The 26,365-nt window shown below is 35.2% G+C and overlaps 1 protein-coding gene across 1 annotated transcript; it reads left to right on the forward strand.

Moving 5' to 3' along the window:
- Positions 1–2,467: 2,467 nt before the first annotated feature.
- LOC133307446 (uncharacterized) lies at positions 2,468–4,981 on the forward strand. The gene is made up of 3 exons (XM_061507956.1): positions 2,468–4,462; positions 4,800–4,865; positions 4,958–4,981. Exons 1-3 carry the CDS (start codon positions 2,468–2,470, stop codon positions 4,979–4,981), a joined length of 2,085 nt encoding a protein of 694 aa, XP_061363940.1.
- The last annotated feature ends 21,384 nt before the right edge of the window (positions 4,982–26,365 follow it).

The raw sequence follows: 26,365 nt of genomic DNA on the forward strand, positions 1-26,365 counted from the left end.
CTGTTTAGCCTGTGTAAGGAATTGATTTTGCTTGGATATTATTTCGTTTGCTTCACATATACTTATGTTATTTTTGGATATTTTAGGGAAGATTTTGCTAAAAATTCAATAAAAAATCCTCTAAAATATAAAAATTATAAATCAGTATTAATGCTTGATATTTATATTAAACTTTTTTGTCATTAAAAACTTAACAGGCCATGATAGCTAGCTTGAATGGCGCTTGTGAGGTGGTGAGTTATGAAAGGTAAAACAAGCTCACTTAAATATCTATGCCCCAAAACTTAAGGAGTAGAATAATTTGAAATTTCTTGTCCATAATATGATAATACTAATGAGCTCCGTGTCTTCATTCAGGGCGGACCCACATTGACGCACGTGTCCGCACTTGCAGACAGGAAGATTTGCAAAAAAATTTCTTAAAAAAAATTTAAATTTTACAATAGCCTCCACACGCTACCTCCCCACTCTCTGTCTCTCTGCTGCTGAGAATTTTATTGATTGAGATAATGGATCAAGGGAAACATCAATATCAGAATTTTACAACAGCCTCCACCACACGCTACCTTTTGCCTCCTTCTCACCTTTTCCCCTTCTTCTCAGCTTCTTTCTCTCAGTTTCTCTCTGTCTCTGATGCTTGCTTAGCTGCCCTGCTTGGTTTACCACCTTGTGCGCATAAGAATATCAGAGGTATATGCTTGATTTGTGATATTTTCCATTTTTGTAGTCTATTTATCTTCTTTATTTTATTTTTTTCTCTTGCTATTTCTTGCTATTAGAGGAAAATAAGACAAGTAGTTACCTCTGAAAAATTGGTTGGGCTTTAAGAAGCCTGAACCGGTGGTGGAAAAATCGGAGTCTGATAAGGAGTTGGATATGTTGTGGGAAGAAATGGAAACATTGCTTAGACTTGAAAAAATCAATTCCCAGGTAAATCTCCTTTTACTAGCTGAAAGGCTGATGCAAAATATAAAAAATATAATTTCAGTTCCAATAATGAGTTTTCAAGAACATTTAAATTTGAAATTTGTATTTTTGTGTTCACTATACGTGTGAGTGAAGGAGTAATGCCTTAGCAGGGTACTAGTGGTACTGTTAAGAAAAATAACCCAGTTATTTCCATATTAAGATAATTTACACTACTGAATAACCATTTGGGTTTTAATTTAAACTTGTTAGAGACTTAAGCCCATTTTGGTCTTGATTTTATTGATATATACGATAATCAAATGGATCTGTAATTGTAACGATAAATCAGTAAGTAACTTTTTTATATTATATTATGCAGATATTGTTCTTGGGTTCAGATTGAGATCAAGTACATGACGCCCCCAATTGTAAGCATGATTTGATGATGGTTTATAGAAAATAATTTTCCTTAGTTTTGGATGTTGAGATCGTAGCTTCTTTTCACTCATGAATTTAGGGCTAGTTTAGATGGATTATTTTTGCCCGAAAGTTTTTTTTTTTTTTTTTTAGGAAAAAAGTACATCCCATTTTATTATGTGTTTGGATTCTAATAAAATGGAACTTTTTTTCACCAGAGGTAACTGCTTGTCTTATTTTCCATGGATGTGTCTCTTATTTTGTTAATGTAATTTTTTTTTATACTTGTTAATGTAATTCTATACAAAGTCATAAATAGATTGTAAAGGTGGAAAGACTTGCAACAACAAAAAAAACATTGGACAAAGATGAAGTAATTGATGATTATTTATTTTTTTATTTTGGCCTTCCATGAAATACCTTAATTTAAAATTTCAACTTATGAATTTGAAGAATTATGCTTAAATATCAAAAGAAAACAGCTAGTACATAATATTGTTTTATAATAAAATATACATTTTCCAATGACTATGTTACGAAGTATCAATATCATCTATGTTATAGGTTAACCTCTGGTACGGACATTTCCAATGACTATGTTATGAAGTATCAATATCATTTATCATAATCAAGAGTTGTCTCATAGCTGAAGATTATTGCTTTAGGTGTTATTAGTGTGTCTACAAAAGATCTGTGAGATGTAAACATTATTCGGGAAGCAAGCCTGATCTAAGATTCATTTTCCAGCATTATTCGACAAGTCTCAATGAAAGGTAATTTTCTATATTTATTTATTTGTTACAATTGTAATTGTTTCACTAACATCTTGAGTATAATTGATTTAATTACAAATTATGATTTGTCAGGGATACAATCTTATTTCAAACGTCTAAAACCCACAAATACAGAACCCAGATCTCAAAGGGAACAAGTTTAAAATAGTATTTCAGTTCCAATTGCCCAAGAATCCTATCAACCTCAGAGACAAAATGTTTCAATTGTGGAAAATTCTCCTCAAGATCAAAGACAAAATGTACCTCCACAAGCATCTCAATTTCAAAGTTTTCAATCACCAACTCAAGCAAAAGTTAATATAGAAAATCTTGAAGCGGATCCGGGAAAAAGACCTTCAATTTATTCAATGACACCAAATCCTATAGAGAGAGCAGATATTCGGAGAGATTATTTGCTCAAAGGGCCAACTCAACCAATTCTTAAATCATTCCCTCAAATGGAAATGTATGGAAAAATGCGTAGATTCAATCCTAAGTGGTATGAAGAATTTGGTTCTTGGTTGGAGTATAGTGTATCACAAGATGCATGTTATTGCTTGTATTGTTATCTATTTGATATGGAGGTTGGAGGTAGTGGTTCGACGCTTGAAGCATTTGTTAGTGTGGGGTTCAAAAATTGGCAGAAGAAGGACAAAATCAAAGTTCATGTTGGAGATCATAGGAGTGTTCATAATAGATTTTATCAAGCTGGTCAAGATTTGATGAAGCAAAAACAACATATTGATATTGCCTTTTCAAATATTTTTGAGCAACAAAGAATTGATTATCGTATTCGGCTGAAAGCTTCTTTAGATTGTGCTAGATACCTACTACGAAATGGTCAGCCTTTTCGGGGACATGATGAATCTGAAAGTTCAAATCAGCAAGGTTTATTTCTTGAAACTCTAAAGTGTTATACTAAGCCAAATAAAGAGATGATTCATGTGGTCTTGCAAAATTCCCCCGATAATCACAAATTGACTTCACCAAAAATTCAGAAAGATCTTGCTCAAGCTTGTGCTGATTTGACTGTTAAAGAAATAATTAGTGATCTCAGCGATGATTACATTTCGTTTCTAGTTGATGAAGCTCGTAATATTGCAATTAAAGAACAAATGGCAGTTGTACTTCGATATGTAAACCTAAAGGGGTCCATTGTTGAATGTTTTATTGGCATAATTCATGTTTCAGATACTACTGCACAATCACTAAAAGCTGCGATTGATGGGTTGTTTTCTAAACTCGGTTTAAGTTTGTCTAAATGTCGTGGTCAAGACTATGATGGTGCTAGTAATATGCGAGGTGAATTCAAAGGGCTTAAGAGTTTGATTTTGGCAGACAACAAATCTGCATTCTACATTCATTGTTTTGCTCATCAGTTACAATTGGCACTTGTGAAGGTTGCAAAACATTATAAGAAGATTCAAGAATTTTTTGACATGCTTCAAAAGATGGCTACCGTTGTGGGGGGTTCATGCAAGCGGAAAGAAATTCTTCTAATGAATCAATATAAGCAAATAGTTGAAAGAATTGCTCGCGGTGAAATACTAACTGGTAAAGGTTTGAATCAAGAGACAACCTTAAAGCGACCTGGAGACACTCGTTGGGGTTCCCATTTTTGTACAGTTACAAGTGTAATCTCATTATATTCTCCAATAATTTCCTTGATGAAGATTATTGAATACGAGCCTAAGAATGATGCTGCAAGAACTGATGCAGGTTGCATTTTGTATGCCATGGAGGATTTTGAGTTTGCATTCTTGTTGCATCTTATGCAACTTATCTTGAGGATTTCTTATGAGTTTTCTCAAGCACTACAAAGAAAAGATCAAGACCTTTTAAATGCAATTGGTTTAGTGAAGGTAGTCAAGTCTCGCTTACAAGAGGTGAGAGATAATGATTTTGATGAATTGCTTCAAGAAACAAACATATTTGCCAATAAATATGATATTGACATTCCAAATATGGAAGATGTTTATTGTCCTAAAGGGAGATCGAGACGGAGATTGGAATCATTCACATTCTTGCACTACTTTAAGGTGGAGTTATTTAATAGAGTGATAGATACTCAGGTTCAAGAGTTGGGTGATCGATTTGATAATGTCAATACCAAGTTGCTTGAGTGTTTGAGTTGTCTTGATCCCCGTGATTCATTTGCTACTTTTAACAAAGAAAAGTTGATTGAGTTTGCCAGATTTTATCCTTTGGATTTTGATGAGCTTGCAGATATTCCTTTTCTTTCTTCAAGTCTGAGTAATTTTATTGTTGATGTAAGAGCTGATTCTGATTTTGTCAATTGGAAAAGAATTTCTGAACTTGCTTTGAAGATGGTTGAGAAGAGAAAGGAGATTGTTTATCCATTGGTCTATTTTTTTTTATAAAGTTGGCACTCCTTCTGCTAGTGTTGAGCGAGTTTTTCTGCAATGACTTTTGTTAAGGATAAATTGCGCAATCGGATAAGTGATGATTGGTTTAACGCATGCATGCTAACTTATGTTGAACGTGATATATTTGATAAGATTGATGATCAAGATATAATGCAATATTTTCAAGCAATGAAGAATCGCAGAATGCTTTTGTGATCATTCTATTGTAATAGCTTAGTTAACTCTTGGGAATTGTTTTTATATTAAGTTGATATTTTTTTTCTTTTCTTGTTTATATTCTTTTGTTTTTTAACGCATTTAAAAATTCAATTAGGTGGTTTGGCCACTTTGGGATTTATTTGCATTTTCCTCCATCTCAGTGTACCAGCTTTTCATAGAGGTTAGTCACTATTAATTTTGCCAATGCAGATGTTAAATACCTTTTTGTGTTGAGATTAAATGTCAGTAATTCTTATGTATACTGTTTTTCAGGTAGTAATTGAAGAGATAGGATGACTTGATTTTTATTCTTCGTATGCTCAAATAAAATGCCAGAAGAAAAGGCTCAAACATCATGCTTGTCAGGTAGAGAAAGAGATAATTTATTCTATAGTTTTTACCATGTGTTATTCACTGTCATACTTGCTTCACTGGTAACATTTAATTTATACATCATTTTTTATTAGTTTATGTCTCTATCTGCCTAGAATTGCTATTCACCCTATATGTTTTTCTTTTTTTTTCAACATTCTTAGTTAGGGGTTACTAAGTATTTGTCTGCAAAATCATTGGGCTACTTATGACAAATCAGGGTAAGTTGGTTTTGATGGGAAAGGTTCCTGCACTGATAAGTCAACTCCTCCACGTGAAAGTTATATAAAAAAAAAATTTCGGGGGCGCTGCCGCAGAACCACCACCACTAAATGTGCGGACATGAATTACTTTTCCTGCGTCCGCCACTGTCTTCATTAAATGGCTTGAAGTCAAATACCTATAAGTTATTTTTCAATCTCTCTAGCTTAAAGCTTTTTGATGCAAAAATACAAATATTTTATCAGATTAATTCTTTTGATAAACTATTTATTAATTTAATGAAAGTGAAATACATATAGAAAATGTGTGCGTTTAAGTCGCGCATTACCTTCATGTGCGACTTATGCAAAAATCAGCGTTACAAGACGCGAATTATGGCAGTACGCATTTAAGTTGCGCACATCATGCATGTCTTGCATAGCGCGACACGTAATAGACAGGTTACACATGAGGTGATGCACAACTTAAATATGCACATTCGTAAGTATTTCATTGGATTATATTGATAAATAATTTGTCGAAAAATTAAATGGATAATTTGTCTAAATTCATTATCAAGAGGCCAAAAGCCAATGATTTAGGAATGATCAAAGCATTCCTTTGAATCTTGACGGTTGATTTCACTTACATTTAAAAATTTAAATTTTTATTAATGACTAATTGGAATATAAAATTTTTATTCTTACATATGTGTAAAGAAAATATATATATATATATATATATATATATATATATATATATATATATATATATATATATATATATATATGGAGCTCATATTTTCTTTTTTTCTTTTTTTTTCACATGGTCTATATGGGTTCCAAATATTTTTGTGCATTTATAAGAAATAATTTTATCTCTTACAATATAAAAAATATCAAAATCATATATATATATATATATATATATATATATATATATATATATATATATATATATATATAGGTAAAGAGCTCCATATATTTTTATGTATGTGTAGAAGATAATTTCATCTCTTATAACATAAGAGATAATAAACTATAGAAGCTTATTATCTCTTATGTTGTAGGAGATGAAATTATCTCCTTCACACACATAAAAGTATATGAGGCTCATGTTCTTTTTTCTCTCTCATCTCTTCACACATTCTCACATGGGGCCCATATTTTTTTATGTGTGTGTAGGAAATAATTTTATCTCGTACAACATAAAAAATATTAATCTTATATATATATATATATATATTAGAAATTTAATTTTTTTCATTTTTTAGGAAATAATTTTATCTCCTACGTTATGTTGCACCGACACAGGACATGGGATACGACACGACACTCCGACATGTTAATTCTAAAAAATGTTAAACTTCGACACGTTAAGGCACGTTTTGATATTATATAATATATTTAATTTATGTAGTATATATTATATATAATATTAAATAGTTTAACAAAAAACTAAAGATAAACTTATAATACCTATCAATTTTGCAAAGAAACATAATATATCCCAAATGTTTATATTAAACTCAATAAAATCATAATCGTAATCTAACGAATCTAAGAGTTGGAACTCAAAATGCAACGTAACCTTTGAACTTTTTTTGAGTCTTTGCAACGAGTATTAGAGTGTCGGAAAGTGTCGAAGTATCGGTGAGTGTCGGAAAGTGTCGGACATGACAAGTCAGAATTTTTGAAGTGTCAGTGCTTCATAGCTCCTACGTACACATAAAGTGTGTAGGACCCATGTGGAGCTATATGAGGAGAAGAGAGAAAAAAAAGATGAGCCTCATGTAATTTTATGAGTGTGTAGGAAATAAAATTTATAACCTAAAATAGATTACTCCCTAAATAATATATTATATATATATATATATATATATATATATATTAGAAATTTAATTTTAACTTGATACAGTTAAATTAATAAATCATAAATCATAAATGAATATCTTTACTGAATCAATGACCACTACAAAAAGATAATGTAAAACTGGGTTATACAGTGACTGGTTGCCTATCTTATGGGAACAGTGACCATTTTATCACGTTTGGCAAAAAAATTTACCAAACTGTCACGCCAACAGTAAATTTTGCCAAAATGCCACGCGGTATATTTCGCTACACTGTGTAGCGAAATATGTTTACAAGTAATTCGCTACATAGTATAACGAAATATGTCATGTCAGGCTGCACAGTCAGCAAAAATGACATGTGTCAAGCAGGCAGAATTCAAGCATAATTCGCTACACAGTGTAGCGAATTTCTACCTGCTTAACACGTGTCATTTTTTGCTGACTGTGCATCCTGACATGACATATTTCGCTACACTGTGTGGCGAATTACTTGCAAACATATTTCGCTACACAGTGTAGCGAAATATGCTGCGAGACATTTTGACAAATTTACTGTTAATGTGGGAGTCTGATAAATTTTTTTACCAAGTGTGACAAAATGATCGGTGTTCCTAATGTGACCAGGATTTCTGATCATATGATGAGATAATCGGATCAGTTGTGTAGCCAGTAACAAATTTCCAAAACTATGTTCAAATCAGTAAAAATAAAATTTAAAAACATTGAATTATACAACTTGTCGCAATGTCGAATTTTTTTTAATTTTTTTAGATAATTCACAATTATCTCTGCACACAAAAAACATTATTCAAATTCCAAATTCCAAATTCTTGTCCGTGCAGTATCTTTACAAAACAAGTACGAGTAAAAGTCCGTTTACAGAGCAGGGTCCCATCCCTGCGAGCAAGAATATTTATATTATAAAATAACCACGTCACTAGTATTCACAATTTTATATTATTTTATAAATATCAAATAAGTATTGTTTGACTTTTGTTTTCTTTTAGTGAGGAAATCAGATATAGACATAGCTTGTCAGTTTTAGTACATTCAATGTGAACTGAATGATCACGGCAAATAACTCTTTATTTGAAGGATTTTTAAAAAAAAGGAATTTACACATTAAAATTTAATAATAGTATTTATATTTTACATAATTATTATATTTATTTTAATAATGTATTTATTTTTATTTTTTATTAATATTAAATATTTAATTATAACTCAATCACTTTTTGATATTTGTTATTTATATTTTACCTACCCGTTTCTTTATTTTCTTTTTGGGTACACCCTCGTCTCTTTCTTTACTTTTCAATTATGGCGTTTCCAATATAAATCAAGGAATAAGTGTATTATTTTAAAAGATATAAAGTTATATCATTTTAAGTAAGAGAAAGAGATAGATAAAACGAAAGAGAGTGGACAAAAAAATAAAGGTGTAGGTCTCACTTCTTTGTAAGAGTAAAATAATATAAGTGATGTCATTTAAAATGACAAACATTTTTTTCCCATAAATCAATTACATTATTCATACAATCAAGTTTTTTTTTTCTCGATAAAAGTTTTTTTCTCTCTCTCTCTTATTTTTTTAGTTACTGAGATTATTAAACTTCTCACATTTGTTTCGTTCTTTCTATTTTTTGTTAAGAAGCATCCAAGCATATTTTTAAGAGAAATATTACCCACCTTTCACATAAGATAACTTCTCTCATGTTTTTTCACTTCAATTTTTGTATCCCACATTTTTTTTCTTGTAATTGTGGAACCCACCCATTTTCTCTGTACAACATAAGATAATTATCTTATGTAAAAGAAGACTAACAAAACTTGTTTTTAATTACTGTAATTAAATCATCTCTTTTTATATTGCCTTTTCATTTGTTTATTCTTCTATTATCTTTATTTATATATTTTTTTAATGTTTCTATTTCGGACTCATCCAATAGCCTCATAGTTTCTAGAAGTAACACTAAGATAAGTGGACAAGCTAAGGAGATAAGGATATGGTTCCCAATCTTATACCTAAGAGATAAGCAATAAAACTACTTACCATATCCCCCAACAATCTCACTTCTATCAGTACTGTACACCTATAGATAACTTCTCATATAAATGAAGGATTAAACACTCTTTGAACCTATGCTCTCTTGGCTGTCACTGTGTATGCACCACATACCGTTGGCTATATGGTGTCTCTTATAATGCACAATGATCTTTGACTCATGCAGTATCTCTTCCATAAACTCCCGCGAGCATATTGATCGAAGATACAATTGCCAACCTTTGGTCAGACATTCTGATCCCCCGGGTCGAACATTGACGTCATTTAGGAGAATGGATAAACTTCGATTTCTATCCGATCATGGTGAACACATAGCGCAACACAAAGCCACTAGAAATTATCGCAACAACATCGCTATCACCACCAAACCCTAATACGGTAGGTTCGTGTATAAGAAAGCAACCTCATCAATATCATCAGGGACGAGTACCTAATCCACCATCTTAGAAGCTATGTAAAGCACAATGTCTCCCTGAGAGGTGGTGATGCTTCGAGTTTAAAGAAATTTGCATCAAAGGAGTTTCATCACAAAGGACTTGCCAAGCTACGTTGGAATGAACAGAAAAGCGTGCATTGACTTAGGAATCAAGTCCTTCAATATACATATTCCATGAACCCATGTTCCTTTCCTAAGGCATGTCGTGAACTATTATCACGAAGTGGTTACCTTGGCTTATCTGCAAAAATTCAAGCACCAAAAATATGATTGATGGATATGGAAGCCAATATCATCGATGGTAGAGCCCATCCATTCCATTTTGCAATGAGAGTAGATGTCTTGGTTATTAAGTATAACAAATTTATTTGAAGGGAAGTAACACCCCGGATTAGAAAAATTCATCTTAACATTGGATCAGGGGCGGACCCAGGGGTGCTAGGGTTGGCGCCCCCTCCCCCAAATTTGAAGAATTTTTTTAACATATGTATAACGCAAAAAATATCCATTTTTCCTCTTCATTAATGGAAGTAGTTTTCTCCCACCGCAAAGTTTATAGAGCTTCTTTGTATTTTCAGGTCCTATATCTATTGAAATTTCTCTAACTCTGAGTGTATTTTTTCTTCCTCCAGTAAAGTTAACCAAATAAAACAAACAAAAAAAGAATGAGAAAAAATGCAGTACCATGATTAGAATTAAGATTACATCACAGTGTTGGGAGTATCAGTGACCACCAATAGAACTACATGGTTTCTCTTAGTTCAAATTCTTTTAGCTACATGGCACTTGTTTGTTGGCACAGACTTGGTGGTAACAATTAGCATATGGAATTAGTATTAAATTATAAGGAAATATTTGTTTACAATTTTTTTTTACAAATTACACTAAAAGCCTGTTTGGATCCTTTTAATTTTAAGCTAGAAACTACTTATAAGCTAAAGCTAAAAAAAAGTTAAAAGCTGCTCGATAATTACATAAATTTTTTAGCTTAAAAGCACATATTTCAAGAAAATTATCTCTCCATCTATCTTTATAACTCTTCATTTAAAAAAAAGCACACAATTCAAGAAAAATAGAGAAGAGCTTAAAAAAAGAGCTTTTCATTATAATTTTTTTTCTCAAAACCTATTTGGCCTAGCTTATGCTTATAAGTAGCTTCTAGCTTAAAAAAGAGATAATCCAAACATGTACAAATATTTAATTTTTCGTATTTTGGCCTCCCATATATTATGTTTGTTTGAGTTCTTGAGAGAATCTATAGATGAGAGAAAGAGAGAGAGAGAGAGAAGAGAGAGAATGTATAAATTGTATTATGTAATCTGAATCTACAGTGTGCACTCTATCAATATATATATATATATAGAGTGATGATCTAACTAATTGACAGCTAACACCTAACAGATCTGTAACAAACTGTATAGGAAAGTATCTGATACATGCGGGTACATTTAAAGAAGCTACAACCATATATATCTAATACACCCCCGCAAACTCAGGGATCTTGAGTCACTAAATCAAGAACTCTGAGTTTGGCTCTTAGATTTGTAAAATGTCCAGAAGGAAGAGGCTTTGTCAAAGTATCTGCCAGCTGATCTGAGGCAGGAATATGATGCACAATAATCTCATGTGCAAGCACTTTCTCTTGAACAAAAAAGATATCCAGTTCTATGTGCTTTGTGCGGGCATGCAGAACAGGATTATGGGAGAGAGCCACTATGCTAAGGTTATCACAGAAGACATGGGGAGTATCAAAGGAGACTTGTAATTCACAAAGAAGAGACTTAATCCACAAGATTTCAACACAAGTAAGTGCTAAACTTCTATATTCAGCTTCAGTTGTGGACCTTGCTACAAGAGTTTGCTTCTTGGACCACCAAGAGACAAGATTAGGACCCAAGAAGAGGGCTGCATCTGAAGTGGAACGCCTGTCATCAGGGTCACTTGCCTAATCTGCATCACAGTAAGCAGTGAGAGTAAAGGGAAGCTGGGGATTTTCCTTTTGAAGAACAAGGCCGAAGGTAAGAGTCCCTTTTAAGTATCTTAAAATTCTCTTCACAATTTTCCAGTGGTCATCCAAAGGCTGTCCCATAAATTGGCAAACCTTATTGACAACATAACTAATTTCAGGGCGAGTGATGGTGGCATACTGAAGAGCACCCACAATTGACCTGTAGAGAAGAGGATCTGAAAAATAGTGTGATCCAAACCTTGAGAGCTTACAATGAGAAGACATGGGAGAAGAAATTCCTTTAGCATCAAACATATCAGCCCGAGTGAGTAAATCACGTAGATATTTAGACTGGGACAGCACCAAGCCACCAGAAATATGAAGCTTCACCTCAACACCGAGAAAGTAATCAAGATTGTCAAGATCTTTTAGTGCAAACCGAGAATGAAGTTGCTGAATCAGTTGCTGAATATAAGAAGCATTAGTACCAGTCACAATGATATCATCCACATATACAAGGATGTAAGTGCAGTGAGAAGATGTTTTGGAAATGAACAAGGAAGGGTCACAACAGCTTTCCCGGAATCCAAACTGAATTAAAGCACCCTTAAGCTTGTCAAACCATGCTCTAGGAGCCTGTTTAAGGCCATATAATGCCTTATTGAGCTTGCAAACTAAGATCTTATTAGAATTTTCAAATCCAGGGGGCTGTGACATGTAGACATCTTCTTGTAAGTCACCATTGAGAAAAGCATTATTAATATCCAGCTGCCTAATTGACCAGGAGTGAGTGAGAGCAAGAGTGAGCATTATTCGAATGGTGACAGGTCTGACTACAGGTGAAAAGGTTTCATTGTAGTCAAAACCTTCTTTTTGATGAAAGTCCTTAGCCACAAGTCTAGCCTTGTATTTATTCATTGAACCATCAAGATTTTCTTTAACCTTAAATACCCATTTGCAGCCAATTGAATTCCTGTTTGGAGGCAGAGACACAAGAGTCCATGTATTGTTAGTCATTAAGGCATTGTGCTCAGCTTTCATGGCCTCAAGCCAAGGGGGACTGGTTAGAGCTTGTTTCATAGTAGATGGTTCAATATGAGCAAGAAGAGCAATGGATCTGGCTGTTGTCTTAGATCTGGTCTGAATAGAGTGTGTAGGTGGAATTATTGGTAAGGAGTTTGGGGGAATATATTCAGAAACTGAGGAAGAAGAAGAAGTGGAAGAGGGATCAGGAGAAGACTGCACTGTTTGGGCAGGAAGAGGGCTGTGAAAAGAAGAAGAAGAAGAGGAAACAGATTGAGAGGTGGACTGCAAAGGAGAGCTCAATGGTGATTTAGACTGTACAGGAGACAAAGTGTGAGTAGTGGGAGTAGAGGAAGGAGGAGACACAAGAGGAATGTGAGCAGAAACAGGAAGGATTGGAGGAGTGGGACTAATTCTGGTGTCAGTCCAAGAATGATAAGGAAATTTATATTCATTGAATAAAACATCCTTGGAGATATAGACTCTGCCCTCTCTACTTAAACAAATATAACCTTTGTGATTTGTGGAGTAGCCAAGGAACAAGCATTCTTGAGAACGAAACTCAAGTTTGTATCTATTATAAGGTCTCAAAAATGGAAAACATGCACACCCGAAGGTTTTAAGAAACTGATAGTTGGGCTTTTGATTAAACAATTTTGTGTAAGGAACATCAAAATGTAAAGAAGCAGTGGCAATCTGTTTATTAAGTACACGGCTGAAAGAAAGGCATAATCCCAAAATTTCAGTGGTAAGGAAGCATGAGACAGTAATGTCAGTCCCGTTTTAACAATATGACGATGTTTTTCGTTCAACAACGCCATTTTGGTGATGAGTGTGTGGGCATGAAACTCTATGAATAATGCCATTGAGTTTAAGATAATCAGAAAAGGATCTGAATTCCCCACCCCAATCTGTTTGTAAAGCCTTAATAGGTAGCTAAAACTGAGTTGTTATCAAAGAGTGAAATTGTTTAAATGTAGGAAAAACATCAGATTTTTATTTCAGTAAATAAATCCAAGTGTATCTGGTATGGGCGTCAACAATTGACAGGTAATAAGTGTATCCCATGGTTGAAGTAAAAGGAACTGGTCCCCAAAGATCACAATAAAGTAGAGCAAATGGGGTATCATATTCGGACAGAGAGGGATATGAGGAGAGTCTATGTGCCTTACCAAGACAACAAGATGAACAAAATTCACTGACAATTTTATTTGAAGCTGGAATATTACAAGAGTGAAGTACCTTTGTCAAGGTTACATGATTAGGATGCCCTAGACGACAATGCCATAAGAAAAATGTAGAATCAGAAGGCATACATGATTGTCTATCACTATTACAAGACTGAACAATGTGATTTACAGTTTTATTGACACTATGAGCAGGATTACATTGTGAAATAGCACCAGAAACGATGTTGTCTGAGCTAGAAGGTGTGGATGTCAAAGTGCAAGCAGATTTCAAAGGAAGAGAGATGTCTGAGAACTTATACAGACCATCATCTCCAAGCACTCCTCGAAGAAGGATGTTATGAGATACCTGTGATTTGACAAAACAAACATTGGGATGAAATTCAAAGTAAACACAATTGTCTTTGGCAAATTGACTGACACTCATAAGGTTTTTCATAATGGAAGGAACTAACAAAAGGTATTTAAGATGCAAACTTGTATCAGAATCAGAAGGTGACAGAAAACTTGAAGATCCAATTGCTTTAATGTTCAAACCTTGGCCATTACAATGATGACCTGATCAGAACCACTTAGTTGTTGACTCTGAATCAAGTTCATTGGGTTTGCAGTGACATGATGAGAAGCACCTGAGTCTGGATACCACTTAATAGCTGGAGAGGAGACTGGTGTTGGAAGCAATCCTGGCTGTACAGTCATCATAGCTTGAGGTACAGAATTAACTGGACGAACATACTGATAATCAGGTCGAACATACTGATAACTTCGCTGCTGGACTTGTGGAGTCTGATTTTGAGCAAAGAATTGACCGGTTGATGAACTCTGTGGAGGTGGAAGTGTGGGTGTGAAGTCTTCATCAAAACGATGCCAGCAAGATCTCACCATCATGACCATATTTGTAACAGAGCTGACAATGAACGTTTTGTCTATTCCCACGGCCTCTACCTCTATTATTTCTTCCAATATATCGTCCTCATCCTCAATTGAAGTCATTAGAACGAAGAGTATTAACAAAACCAAACTGTTCAGAAGCCTTACCAATGCTCTGTTCTTGATTCGCTAAAACAGGGGCAAACATAGGAGTTGTTTCAGCAGTGTTGCTCTATTTTTGAGTCACATTCACAGTGACAGAGTCAAGAAGAGATTCACTCTATTTCAACAGCATTTGTTCATGTGTCATCAACTCTATACCAAGATCCTCAACGGAGTAAGGATTTTCTCTTCCATGAACAGTTGTTACAAAGGCATTGTACTCGACTGGAAGACCTTCCAGTATGTAATCTGTTCTATCTTCATTTGTGATCAGATTTCCTATAGCCTCCAATGAATCACATAGGCTTTTGATTCGAGACAAGTATTCCTTAGCAGATCTGTTACCTTTTCTGATAGTTCTTAGTTCTGAGCGTAGTTGACGAGATCTAGATTTCATCAATCCATGAAAGAGCTTGTGTATCATGTCCCAAGCTTCGTAAGCATATTTGACTCCAAGAATCTCATTGACAACAGATTCTGAGATTGTTGACAGAAGCCAAGATAGTAACATTGAATCTTGTGCAATCCATTGCATACTCTGGATTCTGGATCTCGTTCTCGCGATCTACATCAGAAGCAAACTGCACTGGAATCTTTGGATTCACTAAGTGACGATGAAGTTGGTGTGAAGTGATAATAGGTTCGACTATTTGATTCCAGAACAGATAGTTGTTTTCAGTTAGCTTCACAGTGATTTGATGATTGAATAGAAGTGGTGAACGATTCTCCATTTGTGTTGAATCTTTGTTCGACCTAGAAGATGCTGGAACGCTATTTTCTGTTGAAGTGTTGTTGTTGTTCGATGCGGAAGACATAGTGGAGCACAAAGATGGATCAGGCCCTCAGAAAGAGAGCTCTGATACCATGTTTGAGTTCTTGAGAGAATCCATAGATGAGAGAAAGAGAGAGAGAAGAGAGAGAATGTATGAATTGTATTATGTAATCTGAATCTACAGTGTGCACTCTATCAATATATATATATATAGACTGATGATCTAACTAATTGACAGCTAATACCTAACAGATCTGTAACAAACTGTATAGGAAAGTATCTGATACATGTGTGTACATTTAAAGAAGCTACAGCTATATATATCTAATAATGTTTGAAGAGAGAAACAAATGTTTAATTTTTAGCCCCCCTCGGGAAAAATTCCTGGGTCCGCCACTGCATTGGATGATATATTTCATGCATGGGTAAGCTTGCATTCAATTCTTCTACAACAGGTCAGCATGATGGTGGCAAGATTGACCAGCATTTTAGCAAAGCTAGTTGCCTAATTACACATATGTTCTACACAATCATCTCGCTTGCCATCCAAGTCGAGTAATCTTTGTATACCAGCTACATAATGGTCACTTAACAATGATAAGATATCACATTGAGGAATATGGAATCAGTTCAATTAATCTTTTGGGATGGATTATATTCGAAACTTTTGGCCAACACCAAGAGTACATACGACCAGCCTCAGGTAACATGTTCCCCTATTTCAATTTACACCTAACAACATGTCCTTCGACATTATTTTCCAACAGGTCTAATATAACACATGTATTGCAACACGCTTACTACAAATATGCTCATAAGCACCTTCCCATGACCCGATTAGCCAGCAAGGTCCAAAGCAATAAGAGGGATACTCGCGGTCGCAATCCTAAAAAGCAGCACAACCCCTAAGACCAATCACACATAAGTTTAAGGCAATCTGATAAGAACATCCTCACCTAAGGAAAGCTGGCCTGATATGCTCGAGAGTAAGAGCGACCGACCAAGCATGATCCCGACAAGAGCGACCAAGCATGATCATGACAAGAGTGACCAAGCACGATCATGGCTAGAGCCTATCACGGTTCCTGCTAGAGCGACCATGATCTGGTTAAAACGACCAACCATGTTCCCTACTAGAGCGACCTACCACGGTCCTTCGACATTATTTTCCGACAGGTTGTCTAACTAACGACAATCTCAACTCCCATGGAAGACTTGAAGCATTTGAGTGTAATCTCAGCAGGCTCCTACACCCGACTAAAGGAAAACACCAGACATATTGTGGTCAACAACTCTGAAGAACCAAAGTAAAGATAAGAAAGTGTCATGAATTGATGTAAATTATTGAGGATGTAAGAGCACCCTAGTTTGTTGGGCTATGGGTTGCGTTTCCATGCCTATTAGGTACCCAAGTTGTGTGCCAAGTATGTGAGGAAAGAGCCTTGAAACAGATGGATCATGTAAAAATTTGAGCTCTTCCCGCTTTAGCAAGGAGCCAGCAAGCTAATTAAAAGTGATACAGAAGCTGATTCGAAGCAAGGGACTGCTCGCTGAAGGACTCGCTTTGGCGAGAGAGGCTGCAAGGAAATAGAGCACTTGGATAGTAGCTATTGTCTGGGGAATTAAATTACTCGTTGTAGTGCTTGCTTCAGAGAGCAGCGCAACGAGCTGAAGCGAATTACTTGCTATAATGACCCTCACTATTAAGTCTTGAAATGATAAGATGATTACGATGGTGATCAGTAAGTTTTGCAAGTTCTGCTATAAGTAAGTTCTGTGGAACCAATGCAGAACATAAAGTCTAGAATTTTGATGATAACAAACAAAGCATGGAAGGAAGGCTTCAAGTTGCAACAATCAAAAAGAAACAAACATCCAACGATCACGAAGTCCTTCAAGATTCAAGCTTCAAGAGAAGAATCTAAGTCCAAGAATTATCAAGTAATATACTTTAGGACTTAGAATTAATTGTGAGGGTAACTAACTTCTTGTATGAATAAGCTCAAACATATTTTTTGTTAAAATACATGCATTGAATTACCATTTGATTACACAAAGGATTTATAGCACTACGCATTTATGAAAACATATTTTAAAAGGTTTAAAATGATTTTAAACGTATTTCTAGCCTTTCTAGAAGGTGGGGAATTGATTCCCTGTGAGATGGAATCGATTCCCACTCATCTGAAAGGTTGGGAATCGATTCCCACTCATGGGGAATCGATTCCTACTACACCAGAGGATGAAAATAATGGCTATAAACAGCTAGTTTTGCGAAAATGAGTGTGCAAAGTGTAAGAACCCGTACCGTTAAATCAGGAATTTAATGAATTAATTATGAGATTAATGAAATAGTTTCATAATTGACCATAATAATTATGATAAGGCTTAAATAGTTATGGTAAGTAATTAATAATGTTAAAAGTCGCTTTTCTGACGAAAAGCGCATATACTGGTTCTGCTCCACGGTATAAATGCGTACCGATGAAGTATCCCAGAAAATTATGAAAAGTATGTATATGTCACTAGAATAATATATAGGACTAGCAAAACAAGTTTCAGGTCAAAATAATGAGAACTGGTATCAGAACTGATAATGGCTTTGTAAAAGCGTGTACCGGACAAGTACTGCGAAAAATAAAATAAAAATATGAAAATCTTAGAAAAATGGCTAGGTTCAGAATCCTTAGTTTGGGATTAAAATGCTAAGCGTAGCTATTAGTGCTAATACTGTGTGTTTAAACTTAAACGAACTATATATACTCATTTTGGCCCAAAACCCTAGGCATATATCAGTTGCTACGTGACCTTGGTGGCTGACCAGCTCCTTTACATTGTTCCATTGGCTTCTCTTCCTCATTTTGTGAGCCAATGGCATTTCCTTCATGAAATATTCACCTAAACACCTTGTGTGAGTGAGTAATAGCATTGGGAGTGAGTTGGTGACCTTGCTTCTGAGTTTTGGTCACTGTTTTGGGGGAGTCTTGGGGCTGAGTTCTGAGTTTGAGTGGAAAGCTACCTTGCCTTGGTGTTTTGAGCTTCAAGGAGTGATCTTTGAAGAGAAAAAACAAACCTTTGATCATCATTTTCGTATATCTTGGAAGTCAGATTGTAGGAGCTTCATAGAGAGCTCCAAGAGCACCTCTAGCTTCTGTTTTGGAGCCTTGGGTATGTTCCTTACCTTGATCATGAGTTTTCCTTGTTTAAAGGTTGAGTCTTGGCATGTTAATGAGTTGAATAGATAACCAACCTGAACATGAATCTAAAAGTGGATAAAAATGCATGCTTGGACGTCCCATTGGATTAAAAGTTGAACCTTTGAGTGATATCTTCTCAAAAATGCAGAACTGCATTTTGTCGCGAAATATCCGGATATTGATATCCGGATATGGGGTTGGAGATATCCGGATATGGATATTCGGATACTATATCCAGATATGCCCCCGACAAATATTTGGATATTCTGAGAATCTCGAGGCAGTGACTGTTCTGTTCATACAGAACTGTATTTGGGGTTTGTGGACCTAGATTGGTTAAGTTGAATCTCTGTAATAATTAACTAAGTCAGAATCTAAGTGATTAAGGGCTTATGGCTTTGTGAGAAGCCTAAAGACATGAAACGTAAAAGGAAAGCGTTGTCTTTATGTCATATGCTTGTAGATCTTGATTGTTGATATTATTGCTGGTCTAAAACAGATTGTGATTCTGCTATTTGTGGACTTTGAGCTTGGTTGGACTCTTGGTTGGATAGTTAGCTTGCGAGGTAAGCTTTCGTGTCCTCGGTTTAGCCATTGTTGGTTCCACCATACCCCATGGGGGGATGGTTTATATGCATGATGTGTTTTCATGTATTGATTTTGAAATGTTGTTGAGCTGTTATGTGCAAGTGCTTATAATATGCATGTGTTGTTCCACTAAGACGGTAAGCCTGTGTATGTATGAGAATGCCATAGGGTGATTCTATGGGTGGGTGTAAGTAGTGACTTGCACTGAATGTAGGTAATAGACGTATGTAAATCCTGCATTTCTCTGGCCAGTAGAATAGTTGACACACATGACATGATTATTCTGCTGCATTGCACTGATTTTGGAACTTATACTGTTTTACTTCTTTTAGAAGTTATATTGCACATGTAATTGAGCTTGAGGTGGAGAAATCCTTGAGGACCCCTTGTCTTACTGAGATTTCTGTTTAGAGATCTCACCCCACGTTTGGGGTACATATTTCAGGTTTAGGTAACTCGGGGGTTGAGACCTCGGGCGGCAGGAGGCCGGAGTTGAGTTAGATATCTGCTGTTATGATGATATGTTGGATGCTGACATGCTATTTATTTTTTATTATGTTGTTTGATTTGAGACTCTGCTGGGCTTTGTTGCCTTATTTGGTGAGCATGGGGGTTGTCCATGCCATATTGTGTTGACTTTGCTGATTTAGTATTGAGTTGTATAATGGTATCAGGATTATGGTCCAGACTACGTGTTGTAGCTCCGTGACTTAGAAACTCACAGTTATTTATATATTGAGGTTATTCAGTGTATTTAGCTTTATTGCAATTTACATATAGGCAATATTTTGAAAAAGAACTAAGCAATCAACTTGGTTAATATTAATGACGTCATAATTGAAAAGAAAAAGTTATTCCGCAATTTTAATTAAGCGTAGCTTAATACGATGACATGATAACAAACCGGGTATACACGAGGTTTTACACAAAGGGTCATAGGGCCCCTCTATAAATAGTGACCATTGTTCCCATTGATGGGACACATCTCTTGATCATTATTACTCATTTATTCTCATTCTATTTGCATTATTCTTGACTTCTTGATCATAAATTCTCTTTGAGCTTTATTCTTGTGAGAGTGTCAACAACCATTGTTCTTCAACTTGTGTTATTTGTACTTTGAGAGTACTTAGCCATTGTTAAACACTTTCCTTTGATTGCTTGAATAGTTAGGGCAGTGTACACTTGAGAGGTCACCAAATTCCTAAGAAAATTTGGAGTGAAAAATTGTAAGGCTTCAAGAGCCCGAAGTCTTGAAAGGTTGTAGTGGTTTTTCAAGCACCCTCAAGCTTGATAGTTAGTGAAAAGAATTGATCGAGCGTTTTTAGTCTGGACGTAGGTCACGGTGGTGGTGACCGAACCAGGATACATCTAGTTTGCAATTTCTCTAACCTTAATCTCTTTATTTAAGTATTAAAATTGCATTTTAGATTGTCTTTATATATTCGCTTGCTTACTTTGATGATCAGTAAACTTGCTCTTACACTTAGATTTTTCCTTATTTAATCACTTTATTGAATAAATAGTCTTTAAAATATCAAGGGATGGCTTCGTTGAACCATGATATGCCCTTTGAGGGATCTTCTACTACTAGACCTCCATTTTTCAATGGCGTCGATTATTCTTATTGGAAGAGTCGGATGAAAATATTTCTTCAATCTAATGATTTAAGAGTATGGAACATAGTTGAAAAAGGGTATACACCACCCACTATAAAAAATGAGAAAAATGAAGATGTTCCTAAAGATATATATGATTACACCGAAGATGAAGTTAAGAAAGGAAATTGGAATGCTAAAGCTCAAAACTTGATCTCAAATGCCTTAGGTCGTGATAAATATTTTCGTGTTTCAAATTGTAAGAATGCTAAGGAAATGTGGGATATTCTTCAAATAACCCATGAAGGAACTAGTGATGTTAAATTTACAAAATTAAATGCACTCACTAGAGAATTTAAAATGTTTGAGATTCATGAAAGTGAAAGCATTCAAAGTATGCATAAGAGATTCACACACCTTGTCACTCATCTAAATTCTTTAGATAAATCTTTTACTAACCTTGAGTTAATTGCTAAGGTGATGAGAAGTGTGCATAATAGGGAATGACAACCCAAGTTGACAGCTATAACGGAATCAAAAGATTTGAAAACCATGATCTTGCAACCTTGTTCGGCAAACTTCAAGAGTATGAAATGGAGCTAAGTCGAATAACCTTGAAGGAATAAGCCATAAAAAAAAGTAAGGAAATTGCCTTAAAAGTCTCAACACCAAGCAAAGAGAAGAATGAAGAAAAAATTGGAGATTTTGAAAGTGATCTTGATGAAGATGAGATGAGTCTCTTCGTGAAGAAGTATGGAAAAATTTTTAAGAAGAATTTTTCGAAGAGACCCGCATTTCCTCCTAGAAGAAGATCCAAAGATGAAGGATCCTCACAACTCACCATCACTTGCTATGAATGTGGAAAACCCGGTCACTACAAATCGGATTGTCCAAATATTCAGAAGGAAGACAAATATGAAAAGAAGCAAGACAAGGATAGAAAGAACTTCAAGAAGGCTTATCTTGCTTGGGATGATGAATCTAGTTTTTCCGATGATGGCTCCAAGGAAGAAGCAAAATTATGCTTCATGCAAGATGGGAGACCACCAGAGAAATCAAGCAAAGGAACTCAACATATATGTCTAAATGGCAAATGAGGATGAATCCGAAAATGAGGTAAATTCATATTGCTCTACTATTTCTCCTTCATATGATGAGTTGTCTAAAATGTTTGAAGAAATGCATAATGAAACACTAGAACATGTTAAAACTCTTAGAGCATCAAGAAAAACTATTACCTCTTTGGAAAATCAAATTGCATCTTTAGAAAAGGAGGTAAAAGATTGGAAAGATGAAAATGAAACTCTTAAATTACTTGATGCTAGCACTAGTTGTATCAAATGCGTATCTTCAAATGATCATGCATCTTCATGTACATCATGTAAAGATCTAAACAATGAAATTGATGACTTAAACGAAATTCTAAGCAAATTCACATGTGGTAGAGATAATTTAAATGTGGTTCTTGGTAAACAAAGATGCATGTTTAACAAATCCGGCTTAGGCTTTGACATTAGTACACAAGAAAAATCATATAAAAACTTTTTCATTTCTCCATCCTACATGACAAGTAGCTGATTCATTAAATGTTTTCATTGTGGGGGAAAAGATCATAGTGCTTCCACATGTAAAGTTAGAAAGAATGGTATTATTGGGAAAAAGAAAGTGTGGATTCCTAAGGGAACTAAGCCCAAAACTAACACACAAGGACCCAACAAGGTGTGGGTACCAAAGATTAAATCTTGACTTTGTGATGTAGGTTTGTTTGAAGGCTAAAAGCTCCAAGTGGTACTTGGATAGTGGTTGCTCAAGTCACATGACGAGAGATGTAACTAAATTCTAATCATTCACAAAGTAAGAGCATGTACATGTTTCCTATAGAGATAACAACAAAGGGAAGATACATGGTATTGGAAAAGTTGGTAACTCCTTCGTCTCTATAGAAAATATTTTACTTGTTGAGGGCCTTAGACATAACTTGCTTAACATTAGTCAATTATGTGATAAAAATTATAGAGTAATTTTTTATTCAACCTCTTGAAAAATTGAAAGTCTAATTGATGGGCAAGTTAAGTTTCTTGGTCATAGAGTGGATAACATTTATATGATAGACTTAGATGGTATACCTTCAAATGACGATAAATGTTTGATTAGTAAGGAAGACGACTCTTGGTTATGGCATATATAACACCTCGTATTTCTAAAGGTATAATTATATGTGGTAATGTTGATTAAAAGGGTAGGATTAGTGAAAATCCTGAAATTAGAGCCAAAATACGTAAAAAGAGCAAAATGGTAATTTACCAAACACGTATCTCTAGGCATAAAAAGTTGAGTAGAAGGTCTCAAATGATAAAAATAATGCCGAAAATGGATTCAAGACGAAAAATCGAGTAGATAGACAAGTTTCGGAAAATTTGATGAATAGTAATTTTTCCGGTGTAAAATACTGCAGTATAATTGTACCGGTAAGCGTGAAAATATGATCAGTATTTTTAGGAAGTAAAAATATGACGTGAACGAGAAAAATACGTAGGTTATGAAATTGTGGATTAAAATGGATGATTTAAGAAAGGTAAATGACGTGTGGGACCCACTTTAAGTGGATTAGGTGACTTAAAGTCACAAAATCTAATTTCCTCCCATTTCTCTCTCCTCTCTCTCTCTCCTCCCTTCTCTTCTTCCCCGTCGTGCACATCCATTGGAGAGGCTTAGGGTTGGTTTGAAATTCTAACTCTTTTTCTAGACACTTTTGAGAGAAACTTCCAACTACAAAGTTGTTCCCCATCATCTTGTGAGTGACTTTCATGTCGAGTGCATCTTGTGGGGAGCATTGTAGAGGGGAAAAGCCCCTAAAACAGCAACGAAAAATTGGGGATTTTGGGGAATTTTTGGGGTTTTTTGTGTTGAACCATTGGTTGGAGATCACTCCCTTGGACCATTGGAGGCTATTGGTGGTAAGTTTTTCCATTCTCTTTGAGTTTTCATGGAGATCATAATATTCATGATGGTTTTGAAGTTTTAAATTGAGTTATGGTAGGTAGGAGCATTAAATGGTATATCTCCTTTGGAATTAAATGCTTAGAATGATAAACGATGATGATTGATGCAATAAAAATTATGGTGATTTGGAAAATTATAACTTAGTGAAAATTGGAGTTGATATGATGATTTTGTGAAATTTGTATGTGGTAAAATTGAAGAATTGAATTATGGACCATTGGTATGAATTAATTATAGGATTAAAGGAGGTGTATAAGTGTTAAATTGAATAGAAAGTCTTAGTGTATGCTTAATTAAGGAATTCGAACCATAGGAGGATTTTGGGAAAAATGATGTGAGAATGTGGTTTAATCAATGGTTGATGCATTGGTGAATAAATGGTGAGTTAGATTGATGATCTAAAATGGTTGAGTTAGTTGAATTAATTGGTGAGAAGGCCATTTTGCTTAAGTGGCTATAATTGGTTTAAATCCTTGTGAAAATTGATTGGTTGTTTGCAATTGGTTAATGGTCATTGAGTTTGATCATATTGGTTGCCTCTCACGGACGAAATAGTGGAGGATTGAACTTGGAGCGTACGTTTCGGAGCATTGTGCTTGGAGTTGAGGTAAACCTTTGGAACTTGGGTTTAGTCCCTTGTGTGCTCCACCACACCTAATGGAAGGTTGTGGTTGGATTTTGTGCTTTTGGCATTGTGTGAATATGTATGTTCATCCATTATTGTGTGACATACTTGGAGCATGTTGTGTGTGAAATTTTGTGATCTCTGGCCAGTAGATGTGTGTTGTTTGGAATTTCGCTGGAGATATCCTTTGGGGATTCCGGTTGGGTTTTGCTGCGGGGCCGACTTTGGGAGCGGCACCAGGATGATCCAAACGTGGGACTTTCGCTGGATAGGGCTCATGAGGAGTTTCAGTTGGGTTTTGCCATGGGGTCGTCTCATCCATGGGAGAGGCACCAGGAAGCTTCCCGGGAGTTATATGATGGGGTCCTTGGACGGAATCCTTATGTGGATGTTCTTGGATTTGTGCCCAGTTGTTGTGATTTTGTATGTTATGCATTTTACATGATGTTATTGTTGCACATCGAGTGAGCCATGGGGTGGAGTGATCCTCTAGTACCCTTGGTTTACTGAGATATATTTGTATATCTCACCCCGCATTTGGGGACATCATTTCAGGCTATAGTGAGCATGGAGGAGCTTCGGGCAAGAGGCCCGCTTAGTGGAGGATTCTAGAATGATGTGCATATGGAGAGCATGGCATTTTGGAGGAGCATATTTGATGCACATAGTATTATATTTAGAATTTTGGACTTAGATCATGAACACATTGCATGTTGAGATTCCATGCTTTTGTGGTGTTCAGACTAGATTCTAAGTCTTTTGTAATTGCTTTACATTTCATGCCTATTGTTTACAATGACTTATTGGTGAGCATGAGACTTGTCCATGGCCACATATTTTGCATTTAGAGGCATTTGGTTACATGTGATGTAACATGAGCCATATGATGTGTAAATGGCAAAGGATATGGTGAATGATGTAAAATGATACAGTGGTAAGGAATATGCATGATGGAAGGGACTAGAGCCTACATTAGATCTTGTATGAACTGTATTTTGGGTAGTGGAGTGTATCACCCTTTTTGTGTTTTAAATGCTGATATCTGTCATTTTTACAGTAGGGTAATCGATTACTTTTCTTTGGTAATCGATTACCTGAAACAGGGAAAGCAAAATTGAGCCACTGTGTTCAAAGTAATCGATTACCTTGACATAGGTAATCGATTATCTAGTTCAGTAATCGATTACCTATGTCTAGGTAATCGATTACCCAAAACAGGGGAGCCCAAATTGAGCTACTGACTTCTACAGTAACCTTTGGTAATCGATTACCTCAAGGATGGTAATCGATTACCACTGTGTAAGATTTTGAAAATGTGTTTTATGAAATCTAAAATCAATGGTATGGCTTAGAGAGATGATAATTAATATGTTTTATGCTTCCGCGAGTTTTGTATTTACAATTATGACGTTGTTTTAATTGGTTACGGAAATGGTAATTGTTTAACAATGAGGAATTAATAAAAGAAAAAGTTTACCCGTAATTTAATTAACTCAATTACTGTTATTGTAACTGCGCTTAATACCATATGAAATGATAACATTTCTGGTACGTAACAGGCTGTTACAGCATAGAAGAATAGCACATATTGGCATGGGTCAATTAAGCAAATTGATTTCATTAGACCTAGTGATTGGGTTACCAAAGCTCAAATTTGAAAAAGATAAAGTTTTTGATTCTTGTCAAATGGGAAAGCAAGTAAAGGCATCTTTTAAATCAAAAAACATTGTTTCTACCACAAAGCCTTTACAACTTTTGCATATGGATCTTTTTGGACGA

Source organism: Gastrolobium bilobum, unplaced genomic scaffold (assembly GCF_033153095.1).
Source record: "Gastrolobium bilobum isolate Gb01-03AN ecotype WA unplaced genomic scaffold, APGP_CSIRO_Gbil_v1 utg9367, whole genome shotgun sequence".
Taxonomy (NCBI): Eukaryota; Viridiplantae; Streptophyta; class Magnoliopsida; order Fabales; family Fabaceae; genus Gastrolobium; species Gastrolobium bilobum.

Excerpts from the sequence above, each read along its gene's own strand:
- LOC133307446 (XM_061507956.1), top strand. The coding sequence starts at position 2,468 with ATGACACCAAATCCTATAGAGAGAGCAGATATTCGGAGAGATTATTTG. Across the intron at positions 4,463-4,799 it reads AGGAGATTGTTTATCCATTG|GTGGTTTGGCCACTTTGGGA; the intron begins GTCTATTTTTTT and ends AAATTCAATTAG. Across the intron at positions 4,866-4,957 it reads TGTACCAGCTTTTCATAGAG|GTAGTAATTGAAGAGATAGG; the intron begins GTTAGTCACTAT and ends ACTGTTTTTCAG.